The sequence below is a fragment of the Aythya ferina genome (assembly GCF_964211825.1).
Source record: "Aythya ferina genome assembly, chromosome: 1".
NCBI lineage: Eukaryota > Metazoa > Chordata > Aves > Anseriformes > Anatidae > Aythya > Aythya ferina.
In genome coordinates this window covers 115,205,701-115,218,962 of record NC_140296.1, presented here as the reverse complement: position 1 = coordinate 115,218,962, position 13,262 = coordinate 115,205,701, and the positions used below count along the sequence as shown (strand labels likewise).

General features: G+C 41.7%; 1 protein-coding gene across 1 annotated transcript in view; it reads right to left on the bottom strand.

Moving 5' to 3' along the window:
* The window catches only part of LOC311444995 (myosin-7-like), a 45,903-nt gene that overhangs the window by 10,674 nt on the left and 21,967 nt on the right, over positions 1 to 13,262 (bottom strand). Inside the window, exons 20-33 of the mRNA XM_084536558.1 lie at positions 13,016 to 13,133; positions 12,657 to 12,780; positions 11,838 to 11,974; positions 11,191 to 11,446; positions 10,719 to 10,961; positions 9,931 to 10,107; positions 9,255 to 9,400; positions 8,608 to 8,698; positions 7,099 to 7,488; positions 5,666 to 5,792; positions 4,474 to 4,592; positions 3,809 to 4,005; positions 2,829 to 3,178; positions 1,948 to 2,072 (exon numbers count right to left, since the gene is read on the bottom strand). Coding sequence (XP_084392684.1) covers positions 1,948 to 2,072; positions 2,829 to 3,178; positions 3,809 to 4,005; positions 4,474 to 4,592; positions 5,666 to 5,792; positions 7,099 to 7,488; positions 8,608 to 8,698; positions 9,255 to 9,400; positions 9,931 to 10,107; positions 10,719 to 10,961; positions 11,191 to 11,446; positions 11,838 to 11,974; positions 12,657 to 12,780; positions 13,016 to 13,133 — 2,600 coding nt within the window. The remainder of the gene's footprint in view (positions 1 to 1,947; positions 2,073 to 2,828; positions 3,179 to 3,808; positions 4,006 to 4,473; positions 4,593 to 5,665; positions 5,793 to 7,098; positions 7,489 to 8,607; positions 8,699 to 9,254; positions 9,401 to 9,930; positions 10,108 to 10,718; positions 10,962 to 11,190; positions 11,447 to 11,837; positions 11,975 to 12,656; positions 12,781 to 13,015; positions 13,134 to 13,262) is intronic.

Here is a 13,262-nt window from a genome sequence, read left to right as displayed (position 1 = left end):
CAAGCAATAAGGAGAGGCTAAAGCCAGACTGGTGTTGGAAAGTTGAAGGGGTCCACACTCCTTCCAGCTCATAAGGACTTCTCCAAATCATAGAGTGTTGAAAGCCTCCCAGGTATACAATCTTGTTATGCCAAATGACTTTAAGGAAAGAAATAGCAGACATCAGCTCTGTATGAAAATACAAAACTACTCTGTCCCCTTTTTCCAGTTAACATGAAGGAAGCTGTGGAACAAGGCGGGTTTATCCCAACATCTTTGTTCTTACATCATCTCTCATGTATGGAGGTCAAAAACTGCACTGAGAGCAGCCTGCAGTTATCTAACAGGGCCTCAGACTCCCAGGTCTTGCCATTGCAACACAGTGCTGCTCTCAAACAGGGAAGGAAAGCAGAAGGAACACCACATATTTTGGAAATGCTCTCAGAAGGGTAAAATTGCACTGGCTTAGCTGTGTTTCCCTTAAGAGATGATGGAAACAGAATGGGGTTTCTGATGGCAAAGCTGTTCAAAATCCTTGCTAATCCGTGGACACCGTGCAGCAGCTGCAGGTCACTCAGATGCAGGTTTCATGCCAAGGAACCACCCCACGTTAACAGCACACAGAAGTACCACATTACCAGTGGTGACTGCCAGAAACTCAAACTCACAAGGGAGGGAGGAAGTCAGCATTACGCCATTGCTTTCACAATTAAAATGAGATACATCATCACTTTACTTTCATTAGCCAATAATTTCACTGAGCTTTAGGAAGCCATTCCACACGGTTCAGGAAAGTAAAGTATGCCCCTGAGATCCCCCAAGAACTGGATGTATTCTTTGGTGTGAGAAAAGCTCAGTGGCAGAGCATGTAATCACTCTTCACATCTCAGAGCTGTGGAAGCGAGATGTGCTATTTCCTCTGCTCTTATCACCAGACCTGCTTGGTTGGCTGTGAAATCCCTGCAAACTGTAAAGCGTCCTGTAACAGACAAAAGAAGTTGCACGATATTTGAGGTATTAACAGATCCCTGTCACTGCATGATGTTTACTTTAGCATACGCTATGCAGAGAACAATTCAAATGAAATGCAGCCCTCACTAACAATCCTGTGCTGTGTTGCTTCTAGCCAGCAACACCTACACCCCTTCCTAGCTCTGCCATGCACCAAACTTCCAAAAAACCTGACAACCCGTCTTTCTAAGTGAATCGTCAGGATCGTCAGCCGGCCTGTTCCATGTTGTTGGTTTGTTTCTGGAAACAGGGATGGGGTGTCCCTCTTGGTACATGTATACTTGTCACTATATAAATGAACACAGTGATGTTAAGTGTCTATTAAACTCCTGTGGGAGACAAAGATTTTCTAGATGGCCTGTTTTCATCTCATATCTGAGCCTGGTACCACTTCTGTTTTTGTTTATTTGTTTGTTTGTTTTTTGTTTGTTTTGTTTGTTTGTTTTGTTCTGTTTTTTGTTTCTGCAGGCAGCAGTATCTAACACACTAAGACCTTAGAGTATTTCAAGTTATCAGGAGGTTTGTTTTCTTATGCTCAAAGACGGGAAGTGGTGAATTTGCTGATTGAAATCTAGACACTAGAAGTATCTGATAAAATATTGTAAAGCCATGGTTCCCAGCAATTTCTATTTCCTGAAAGACTGGAATATTCCATGCTAGACTGTCAGAACATGGGCAGAGGATATCTGAGCTTTCTGAAAGAAAAGAAAAAACAACCACAGAAAAACCTACAACACACCTCCTTTGACATGGCCTCCATTTGATGATCTTAGAGGTGAAATCTCCAAAAGTCACCAGTCACTTTTGAAAGCTATGGCTAGGAAATCCCAGGGGAACTGGGTGCAAGGAAGTTACACTTGCTATCAACACATTCACAGTGTTGCTGACAGAATCAAAAAGGAAGGAGTTTCATGACAAAGGCACCCTTTCCTCTTGCTTTGAGCTCTCTTTCCTTACCTCTGCTTCTTCCAGAGCCAGCTGAACTTCTGACTTTTCTTGTTCAACCTGTTTCTTGATTTTTTCTATTTCGTGAAGGCTCTTGTTTCCTTCACTAATCTGGTTGGTCAGATCAGAAATCTCCTCTGAAACAAGAAAAAGGTCGGAGGCATTTATTTTCAGTCTGCGTGTCCCAGACATAACGCAACTCAGGGAGTGAGAATACAGGATCTGTGCCTCAGACTACTACTTCAAAGGCTCATCAGACACCTTGGGTTACAAGGTGTACATCAGACATCTTGGGTTCAGCTTCCTTTTACAGCAGCTGTTTTTACCCAATTTACTTGAAGGCACAGACTTTGTCATAAATGCTTTTTGAAGTGGTTTAGTTTTATCTGTGATTGGCAGGCTAGCAACATCGTGCTCTGCTCTAGGAGCTATCTAGGCTTCATCTGTTGCACCTTTGCTATCTTTCTTGTTCCTGAGACTGGCACCTCTGCCAGTGGTGGGCTCACTTCCCCTGCCCCTCACACTGATAGGAATGATGAGAAAAGCACTGGGGACAACTAGAAATTTTCTTTCAGTGACGTGAAGTTCTCCATTGGTTTATCAAGTGTGGATTGTACTGTCAGTAAAAAGCTACAGACTTTTAAGAGCATTTCTTCTCCTTTGTAATGAGGATTATCATTCTAAACAAAACTGTAGGCAACATTAGATTACACAGACCTAATCAATCCTCCGGCCACACCATTTTCTACACTCAAACCCCCTATTGCCAGCATCAGTCAGTATCTTTAAACACACCTGAAAGCTATTCCCAAGGACGTGAGAAATGCCTTTCCCTACAACTGTCCTCCCTGCTGTGGCACTCACACCAGGCATGGGGCCTGAATGAAACCTACCTTGGAGATTCTTGTTTTCCCGTTTCAGTGTCTCCAGGTGGTCCAGTGTCTCTTCATAGGCATTCTTCAGCTTGAAGAGCTCGGTGCTGAGGCTACGGGCCTCCTTTTGAGAAGCCTCCAGCTCAGCCTGTGACTCTTCGTACTTTTGCTTCCAGTCATTGATGATCTTGTCAAACCCACGCTGCTTCTTGTCCAGGGAGGCAGCTGCTGAATTGGCCTTTTCCAGGTCGATCATCATGTCTTCCAGCTCATTCTGCAGCCTGTGCTTTGTCTTTTCCAGAGAAGAGCACTTGGCATTGGCAGCCTCAATTGCTTCCTCAGCTTCTTGCAGGCGGGCAGCAAGTTTCTTCCTGCCAGGTGGGGAGAGACAGTAAAATGACTGAGTAACCACTGCCATGCTATCCAGAAAAAAACTGATGCCAAATCAGCATCTCAGTAATTCAGTTTCCAAAAGGAAAGTGTGAAGGAAAAATAAATAGAAATCAAGCCTCTAGAGAGAAGGGTCTATGACAGGCAAAGAATAGCATCTAAATTGTGAATGCTGAGAAGCGGCAGATAATTTTGTGCATGCGTGTATATGTGTGCGAATGTTTGAAATTGAACTTTTGACCTCTCAAACAGAAGCCTGCCATTATTTGCTAGCTGTAACCAGGTAAGTGCTGATTGTAAATTTTGATAAAACCTGGTCTAAGTCGAAGTTTCACATACTGAATTCTATAACTAAAAGAGATGACCACTGATAAGGATTGGTTCATGCCTTGGGGCTTTTGTTCATAGACTAGACTGGGAAAATAGGGTTTGGTAGTCACAGCAGCAAGAAGAGGTCCTGGAAATAAAGGAAGGGTCCCCAAAAGAATACAACAAAGATGCCACATGGAGAAAATGTACTGGAAGTGGGGGAAGATCCTGCATATTGGAGACATGCAGATGCTACAGTCCTCCCAGCTGAGGGGCAGATGAAACCCATAGTACCCACTTACTTGGCATCTTCCAGCTCCTCAGTTCTCTGTATGGCATCAGTCTCATACTTTGTTCTCCACTGTGCCACTTCTGCATTTCCCTTAGAGAGAGCCCGCTGCAGCTCCGCCTTGGCTTCTTGCTCCTCCTCATACTGCTCCCGCAAGAGATCACAGTCATGCCTGGCTGCTTGCAGGGCATGAGCCAGGGCATTTTTGGACTGCAGAAATAGAAAGGTCAAAGCATTGGACGGGTACCTACTGAAAAACCCAAATAAACATACTCTAGAAATTCAAATGGAGACAGAAGTCTGTTTCTTTTTTGCCTCTGGCCTTGACAGTCCTGATCAAGTCAAGAAATACTAGAGGTCATCCCTACTGATGACATTCTGGGCAAACCATCAAAATGGAGGATACCTCTGGAGAAACAGAAAAATTTTTAAGATGCAAGATTTAAGATTTTGGGTATACTATTAGATAAGTTTCATTTGCCAGTTATGGGCACCAGATATTTTCCAAAACTCTTCTCCTTTGACTTACTTGTGTCAGGGGCAGGAACATATATCCTTAAAATTACCAGGAAGTATTCTCACTCCTATGTGTCATTTCAGCTTTTATCCAGGGTACAAACAAGCACGAGTAGTTTTTCCCTTTCCAACTCAATGAATGGGACAACATCAAAGCATTACCTTAGTTTCCTCTTCTAGCTGTCTCCTAAGTTCTTCAATCTGCTGGGTAAATGATGTTTTTCCCCGGGACAGCTGACTTATCAGTGACTCCTTCTCTTCAAGCTGTCTTACAAATTCACCTGTCACAGAATTTGACCAAGAAAGGGTAAAAACAGGAAGTGACACACTCCTAGCCAGAGCCAAAAATCAAAGTCTGACTTGTCCAATTCTGCAGAGGAAAAGAACTAACAATGATTGTGGCTAACCTTTTGTGAAGTGTCTTTCGAACTTGTAACCACCAAGATACTTCACTTTCTTCTCTCTTTTTCTTTTTTTTTTTTTTTTTAGTTATTATTTGTAGTGCCATTACTTTGATTCATGATTGTTAGTTCATCTCATGGATCAGGCTAGATTGATTCTTACTTTCACATGCAATTGTAGCTGGTTTTGCTTACATATTTTCTTCACTATTTTGCTTTTCTACAGACTGCTTTTCAGTTGGCTCCAAAGTATCCTAATGTCCTCACAACTGCCAGCATACAGAACAGGGAGATACATAAGGAAAACTATTTATCATGAGAAGGGCACCATTACAGGGTGGAAATTGCAGCCTTATAGGAGTACATAGAACTAACAAGATAACTGACAGAAAATGAAATACATGTGTCTTTGAAAATACATGGAAAGTTAATATAGCAGAACAGTGATAACTGATGAGGATGATGAGATTAAATGGTTCTCTAGTTAAAAACATAGCATACACTTGGAGGATATGTCTGAGTGGATCCAAGTATCTTTTAGGTTGCAATGCCTGAGGTTATGCTGAGGAAGGCAGTATCCACACAGACAACAACAGTGCACCAACTTCCTCATCTTCCCTCTAGCTTTGCAGGATAGATGCACATGTCATTGTTTATGAAACTGGATATTTAGCCAACATATCCATTTCAGCTCATGAGGTGGTAGCACAGCATGCTGGTACCTACAGTTATAGCTTAGTTTTAAAAGCCAGTCCAAGGCAGGGTCTCTTCTATCAAGCTTATGCAAATACTGAAGACAGGAAAATTGGAAGATACAAAGCTACAGCTCCATTCAGCAGTCCTAATCCAACCAGTTCCAGTACAAGTGCTACTGCACAATACTCCTCTCTAATGTAGCCGCCTGATATACTGAATCCCAGTATCTGGGCTGAACACTCATGTGCCACACATACCATTCTCACTCTGGAGCTTTGCCTTCTGAGTAGTGAGGTCGTTCATGAGGCGAGTCATTTCATCCAGCTTAGTTTTTGTCTCATTCAGATGATCTTCATAAGTGCGACAAAGTTTTTCTGCATTTGCCTAAGCAGGAAAAAGCAGGAAGCAGGAGAAAAGACACACAAAGCTGTAGCTTCCAAGTAACTATTTGGAAGCTGTAGCCTTCCAAATCTGTGTGTGTGTGTGTGTATATGCATCCCTTTCAGAGAAATGTCAGATAACAAAGACCCAAATATCACTTTCAGCAGCAGCATACAAGGAGCAATAAGGCAGAGGTTAAGGCTTGAATAAAGAATTTGGGATTTGGCTCAGATATAAGAGTGACCAAGAAGAAATGATCCTGCTCATCATCATGAATGTGTAGTTAATGTTTTTCAAGATACAGTTCATGAACAGCAAAGGTTACAGAGGGACAAATGACATCCCTTGTTCTTAGCGAACTTCTCATAAGTATCTCTTAAAGCTCTTCAATAAAACAGATCAAAGTCTTGCCACTGTTTTGAAGACAGGGACACTGGAACTGAAAGAGGAAAACCTGCTTTGGCATCTTGGAGGACAGCAGCAAAGCAGGAAATAGGAGCCCTGTGTCTGCAGCCCCAGTCAGGGCTCTCCCCACCAGACCATACCACATTCATTTTCCCTTAACTGCATTCTGAAATAACGCACCAGAGTAAAAAGACTTTGCAAGACCTTCAAAAGCAATCACATGCCTATGAAGTTCAGTCATAAGCCTCATCATAATTGCTAGATGGGAATATCACCTCCAATGAAAACTGCTTTACTGATTCTATTTAATTGCCATTTATCATAAATTGAGGCTGATGACAGCCTTCTAACACTCAGAATAATGAAATCTCTTTTTTTCAGTTGCACAGAAAGGACTCTTTAGAGTGCCCTGAAAGCTACCGAGCTCAGGAAGCAAAATGGGAACTCATCCATAGAAGGTCAAAATAGAGAACTGTCACAAAGCTTTTGTTTTATGCTCCTTGTTAACATGACTCAAAACAGTGAGCCAGGAACAGGATCTGGGGGTACTGTGCTTGGGATGGGAATCTAACCTTGGATGGCATCACACCAGTTATCATCAGCCTGGTGGAGCACAATTAAAGTGACACAGTTTTGTGCTCTGAAATATATGATTAACCAATATGTCTGGGATGGGGGATGCACTATATATTAGACAGGTCCTCTCAATTGCTGTCTCATCTCTAAGGTAAGGAGGGTTATACCACCAGCTGAGGAAAGTGTGATACTATGCGCACATGCACCACCATATCGCAAGAAACCACTTTGTGAAACACCCCAGTCCTACCAGGTGTCCTAGGAAACCTTCAGACCAGCCTTGGCTACGCATGACCAGTGTAGGTTTGAAAAGCCTCAAGATGCTTACTTTTCCCTTCACCATCTGCTCCATGTTGGATGACAGATCATCCACCTCCATCTTCAGCTCACTTTTCTCCTTTTCCAGTTTCTGCTTGACCCGCTGGAGGTTGTCCAGTTGTTCCCCCATCTCAGCCACACTGTCTGCATGCTTCTTCCTCAGAGTGGCAGCCGTGGCTTCATAATGCAGCGTGGCCTCCTCAAGGTCCCGACGCAGCTTCAGGAACTCAGCCTCACGTTTCTTGTTCATCTCCAGCTGGGCAGCAGTGGCTCCCCCAGCCTCCTCAAGTCGCTCACTTAATTCCTCCAGTTCTCGGGCCAAATCTGATCTCTGCTTTTCCACCTTGGCTCGAGCAGCTCTCTCTGCTTCCAATTCCTCTTCCAGTTCTTCTATACGAGCCTATCAAAAAGACAGGAGTGCCTTTGGGTTACCCTCCATGATGATTCCTATCAGGGAAACTTGAGGCACCTTGCAAATACTTAAGCCTTCTGACAGCCCACACTTCACAACAGAGATGCAAGCAGGGCAGTTAAGGACTTCCCAAGTTGTGCCAATAAATTGGATCTTGAGCTAGAGTAAGGATGATGAGTTACATCTTTCTCATAGTAGATTGCTCTACAAGCTCTACAGTTTGCTATACAAGATTTAGTTCAAGACACTGAAGTACACTGACCTTGTATTCTGTCATGTACTTTACAGTTAGGTCAAGTACAGCAGTGTGAGTTTTTTTTATAGTAGGAGGGAGGTATAGCAATTAATTGCAGTTGAAAGGGAATTTGAAGAGTTCTCTTTACTTCCACTGTAAGAGTGAGGATTTTGAATATAGCAGTGAGCCAAACTGCATGTATAATGAGTACTCATTGGGGGTAATCTTTATCAAAAAACAGTTGTTTTGATGAACATATGCTTCACATTCAAGTTACCTGAATGTTCTTTATTTATAAAACATCAGAGCTGATATTTTGGGTCAAGACATTTAATTTGGACTGTGCTGGTTGCCTTTGGCCTTCTAATTTCTGTTGAAAATTTTCTGAGCATTTGAGCCCTTATCCTAAATTTCAAATCCATGGCTATTCACTGCTGAATCCTCCACAGCATCCCCACAACCATCCTCAGGTTCACTGTTCAGAGCTTAAAACACATTACCAAAACCTTTCTGTCTATCCTGAAACCACTAGCATTCTGTAGTCATAAGTCCTGATACTGGGAAAGAACCACTATGGAGAGAGCATTGTAAGGGGAAAAGGTATTAATATGGGCTGCTACAGAGTTACAGCACTTGCTGTCTCAAAGCTGAGCTGCAGCTTGCTGTGAAAATCTCTGCAAAGCATTTCAGTAAGGCATAAAAATCACAGACTCGCTGAATGGTTTGGGTTGGCAAGGACCGTAAAGATCACCTAGTTTCAACCCCTTGCCACAGGCAGGGACACCTTCCAGTAGACCAGGTTGCCCAGGGCCTCATCCAGCCTGGCCTTGGAGAGACTCATCCTAAGATAGATGAGAAAGAACCACACTGACCTGAAGCTCCTTGATCTTCTTCTGCAGCTGCATTACTATAGCTTGCTCATCTTCTATCTTGGAATTCAGCTGGCTCATTTCAAATTCTTTCCTGCCAAGGAAAGGAAAATCCTACTGTGACAGTTTTCCCCATAATTCAAATAAAGTTAGGCTTATGCAATTTTTAGAGTTGTTCAATAAAACTCCTAATGCATCTAAAAATGAAAACAATCATGTATTGCCATGTGCATGAAAACACATCCTTCTCTGAGCAGTTGTTTCCAAGTCAAGACTCTGCAATAACTTGTGAAATTACATTTCTTGTTCTTTTGGTCATACAAAGTAGTATTATTTTCTTACTCAATGAAAAAAATATCCCTAACCAAACCAGGTCTTTCAACAGTACTGTCATAGTTACTTAGAATGGACAACTTTTTAGAGGCTTCCTTCAGTTTTATCTGCTAATATGATGATAAGGGTAATCATCTATAATGTTTCAGGCATACTGTATGCGAGTAACAATGATATTCCCCTCCCTCCTTGGTTATACACTTTCTGTCATGGAAATTCTAGTTAGCCACCATCAGAGCAGAATGACACACCCGAAGTCTCTAAATGGCAGTAGTAACTGTGTTGCTTTACTTTGTATAAAAGAAATAGTCTCTTACTTCTTCAGCTTTTCTTCCATCTGCAACTTATCATTCTCCAAGTCCATGACACTCTCTTGGGTCAGCTTCAAATCCCCTTCTAGTTTGCGTTTTGCCCTTTCCAGGTCCATCCTCACCTTCTTCTCTTGTTCAAGTGAGCCCTCAAGCTTTAGGTACAATGTCACTTATTAAATATATTCAACACAGATTGTTTCCAACAGTCATTTGCATGCTAAACCCATCTTTGTGCAGAGCTCTAGCAAGAGTTGAATCAGAAGTACTTAAGTATAAGCATCTGATCTTATGTTTTCTTGGTTTCTAGCAGCCAGTAGACAAATGGGATAAATAAACATAGCGTAAGGATTAGTCCATGCTTTACGTTTGTGTGAGCATTATAGTTCTCTTGGTAGCAAAGCTCTGCTTGACTGCATGCCAGTTACAATGCAAATGCACACTGAGTGTGGATTTTCCCTTCTACTGTATTCCTTTCAGAGGTGTGGCTACACAGTAAAGTATTTATAGTGTTGCTGTAATTTTACTTTTTGCAAGGTGCAACAAGGACTGCATTTATAAATCCTTGATTGTTTCTGAAAGAACAGGAATACATTGCAAAGCTCTGTGACATTTCAGACACATGAAAATTGTTAAGTGGTAGACAAAACAAGCCTTCAGAAAAGTGAAGGCAGAGCCAGCTTACATCATCCACTTGCTGTTCCAGTTTCACTTTAGCTTTGCTCAGTGTGTTGACTTTGTCCTCCTCTGCTTGTAGGTCATCCAGAACTTGCTGGTGAGCTTCCTGCAAAGACTTCTTCTCCTTAGTAAGTTTGCTGATATTCTCATCAAGAGTTGCCATTTCCTCTGTCAGATTTTTGACCTGTGGAAGAGAGGACGGTTAATTTATAAGACTCTTAAGCAAGGGATTATCACAACCAGGCTCAGATGACTGTCTATACTGAATTTGTATGGAGGAAGACAGTGGGAAGAAAGGGATGTCTTCCCCTGACTCCTTGTGGGGTTTTGAATGAAATTGTCATCAAGGGAGCCAGTATGTGCCAATTCTTGTTATGGACATTTTTATTTCAAATACATTCAGTTTTTTTTTTTTTCAGTGTCACTCTCACTGTGACAAAATCCAGCTCCTGGTTCTTTCTGGGAGAATTAAGAGATGAGTTTTACATTTGCAGGCCCTCAGAGGAAGAGCTGGAAGAACTCATGGTTTCAGCAGAAAATTGTTTGCTTAAACACACCAAAACTAGACGTAATTCTTTAGCAGTGTTGGAGCAAAACCCACTTCTGAAAAAGAGAAACTAAGGCTCAGACTTAACACTTTTTCCCTCATAAGTCTGAATGGCTCTGTATATATTGACCCTTTAGTGTGGCCTTTGTAACAGGCAGTGTAAAGTTGTCAAGTACACCGGTAGCTCTTGTGAAAAAGGTTATCCTTGCCTGACCTCTTCTGAAAACATGACAAAGTTCTAAAGGTACCTTATTTTCAGTAGCATGTTTCTCTTTCTCAACTTTTGCAAGAGTTATTTCAAGATCATCAATATCTTTCTTGAGCTCAGAGCACTCATCTTCCAATTTTCTCTTCTTGGAAGTCAGCTCAGAATTCATCTCTTCCTCATCCTCAACCCGCTCCGTCAGCTCTTTGACTTTGGCCTCCAGCTGAATCTTGGATTTAATCAACAAGTCGCATCGTTCCTCAGCATCTGCCAGAGTGTCTTGCTCCTGGTGAGAAAGGAAGAGGACAAGTGGTCATTGCCTCAGTTATCACCTATTCTGTATTCACAGAGACTGACCCAATGTTACAGAGCAGTTTCTATCTGCTCTAAATTTTTGGCAAGACTCTGACAAGACCAACAACTTATTTTAGTTGAATCACACTAACACACTGGTCTGTAAGCTTTTGAACTTGAAAGTACATCTAATGAACATACAAATATACATCCCTACTCACAGCTTGGAGCTGTAGAAGCAAGTCATTTTTTTCCTGAACTAAAGAGACTTGCTTTTCTTCAAGTTCTTTTCTCCTGGCTTCAGATTTTTCCAGAGCCTCCTTCAGTTTCAAGAACTCTTCCTTCATATTGGCCATCTCTTTTTCAGTTTCTGCAGACTTCAGAAGAGGTTTAATCTTAAAGAAAAGCTTCATCCAGGGCCAATTCTTTACAGCCATAAATGCACGGATATTCCACTGAATTACAAGAAGGGCATCCCTGTTTTAGGAAGAAAACACAATCCCCTAATGGTTATCCTGAATTGAGAAAATTATAATTCCTCCCCCCCACACACACACACACACAATTCCCAGTTAGTTTTATGGCTCTGCTCCCAGTAATACTGGGAACTTATTCCAGGTCCTAACATATGCAAGATACTTTCTCCACAGTTCTTGATTTTCAGAGATGTGAAAAATTTTCCAAATCTGATTTTTGTCAGAGCTGCGGGCAGCAATATACAGTCGTTATTATTGTTATCAGACATGTAAGTTAAACCTTTAATTCAGGACTAGCTATAGCTTTAGGAACTGTAAAAAGGCCTCCACTCAACATATATTTAAATGGCAATGACTATTATATGCTAAGATTGAAAGGGGTGACTTCATACCTGCGCTCCACTATCTTCTGGAACTCAATACGCATCAGTCTGCCACGTGCCCTTGCTTGGATCATCGTTAAGATCTTTGCAAGTCTCTCATCCCTCATTTCTTCTAGATGGCCCAACAGACCAGCCTTGAAGAACACCTGGTACATGCACAGATGACATTTGACCATAGTGAACGTATTTTTTCCAGAGTACACCAACAATTACACAGACTTTGTTTTAATTGTTCAGAAGAATGGTAGCTATATTGGCACATTTATAAAGCAAAAGAAAATAGAGGGCTAAATACTACCTGCATCAGGAACTGCATTGCACAGTTCCACAACTGCTTTAAAACTGGCTCTCATCTCCCCAGTTTTGAATAGGCCAAACCATTTTTTCATCACCCTACACAGTATCTGTTGGATGTAGCAGGTTCAAAGCAGGTCAGCTGAACCTCAACTCCCAGTTCTCAGGTCTCTGCTGAATGGGATTATGTCATAATTGCAAATGGCTTCATTTAAAAAGCTGTAGCTGATCTTGCAGTCCATATATGCTTGAGCTTATCTATGCTATAGTAAACTACTGTTATATTGATAGGCATGGAGCATCAGCTGCTCTTCTGTTTGCTTGCTGTGTTGCTGTTTGTGGGAGCTTAAGCTGGAGAAATAAAATTTCCCTAGCATACCTTAAAAGTTATTATAGGTTTGCTGCCATATTGCTGGTTTCTTGTATTATCAATTTTTCATTAACTGGCACCACCAGAGATTGTATAATATTCTATTCTGACAATCAGATCCATCCTTTCTCTCTAAATATTAATTGATAATCTCTTCTGGTTACCTTGGTGTGTCCAAAACGATATTGGTTATGGTCAATATCTAAAGATGCCAGCAGTTTTTCAGCAGCTTTTCTGCTATCGACAAACTTATCCTCTGGGATTGCACCCGGATTCAGAATGCGGTACCTGTTAACAACAGATAAGCAATGAATAGGACTGGCAAAAAAATGACCTAGACTAATTTCCTACTTTTCATCTACAGGCACCAGGCAAAAGTAGAATTCTGCCTTCTATGTTCAAGCAAACTAGATAGAAAATAAACTTGAATCAAATAAAATACCTCAAATAAAAATGACAGGACATGCATTGCTTATTTTGGCTGATAGGATAAGGACAGGAGACAACACAGCTCTGTCATTACCTTTGTTTAAAGTCTGCGTAAAGCACCCTGTTTGGGAAACCCTTACGGCAAATGCGGATACCTTCCAGGACACCATTACACCGGAGCTGGTGCAAGACAAGGAAAGCATCCATTTCACCTACGGGGGAAAAACAAAAGAGAATGTTTCCATATGGCTTAATCTTCATTTCACAGTGGGAAATGAAAAATGGGAGGTGTCATCTGAGACAGCAACACCATGGGAAAAAGTGAATAACACAGGTCATAC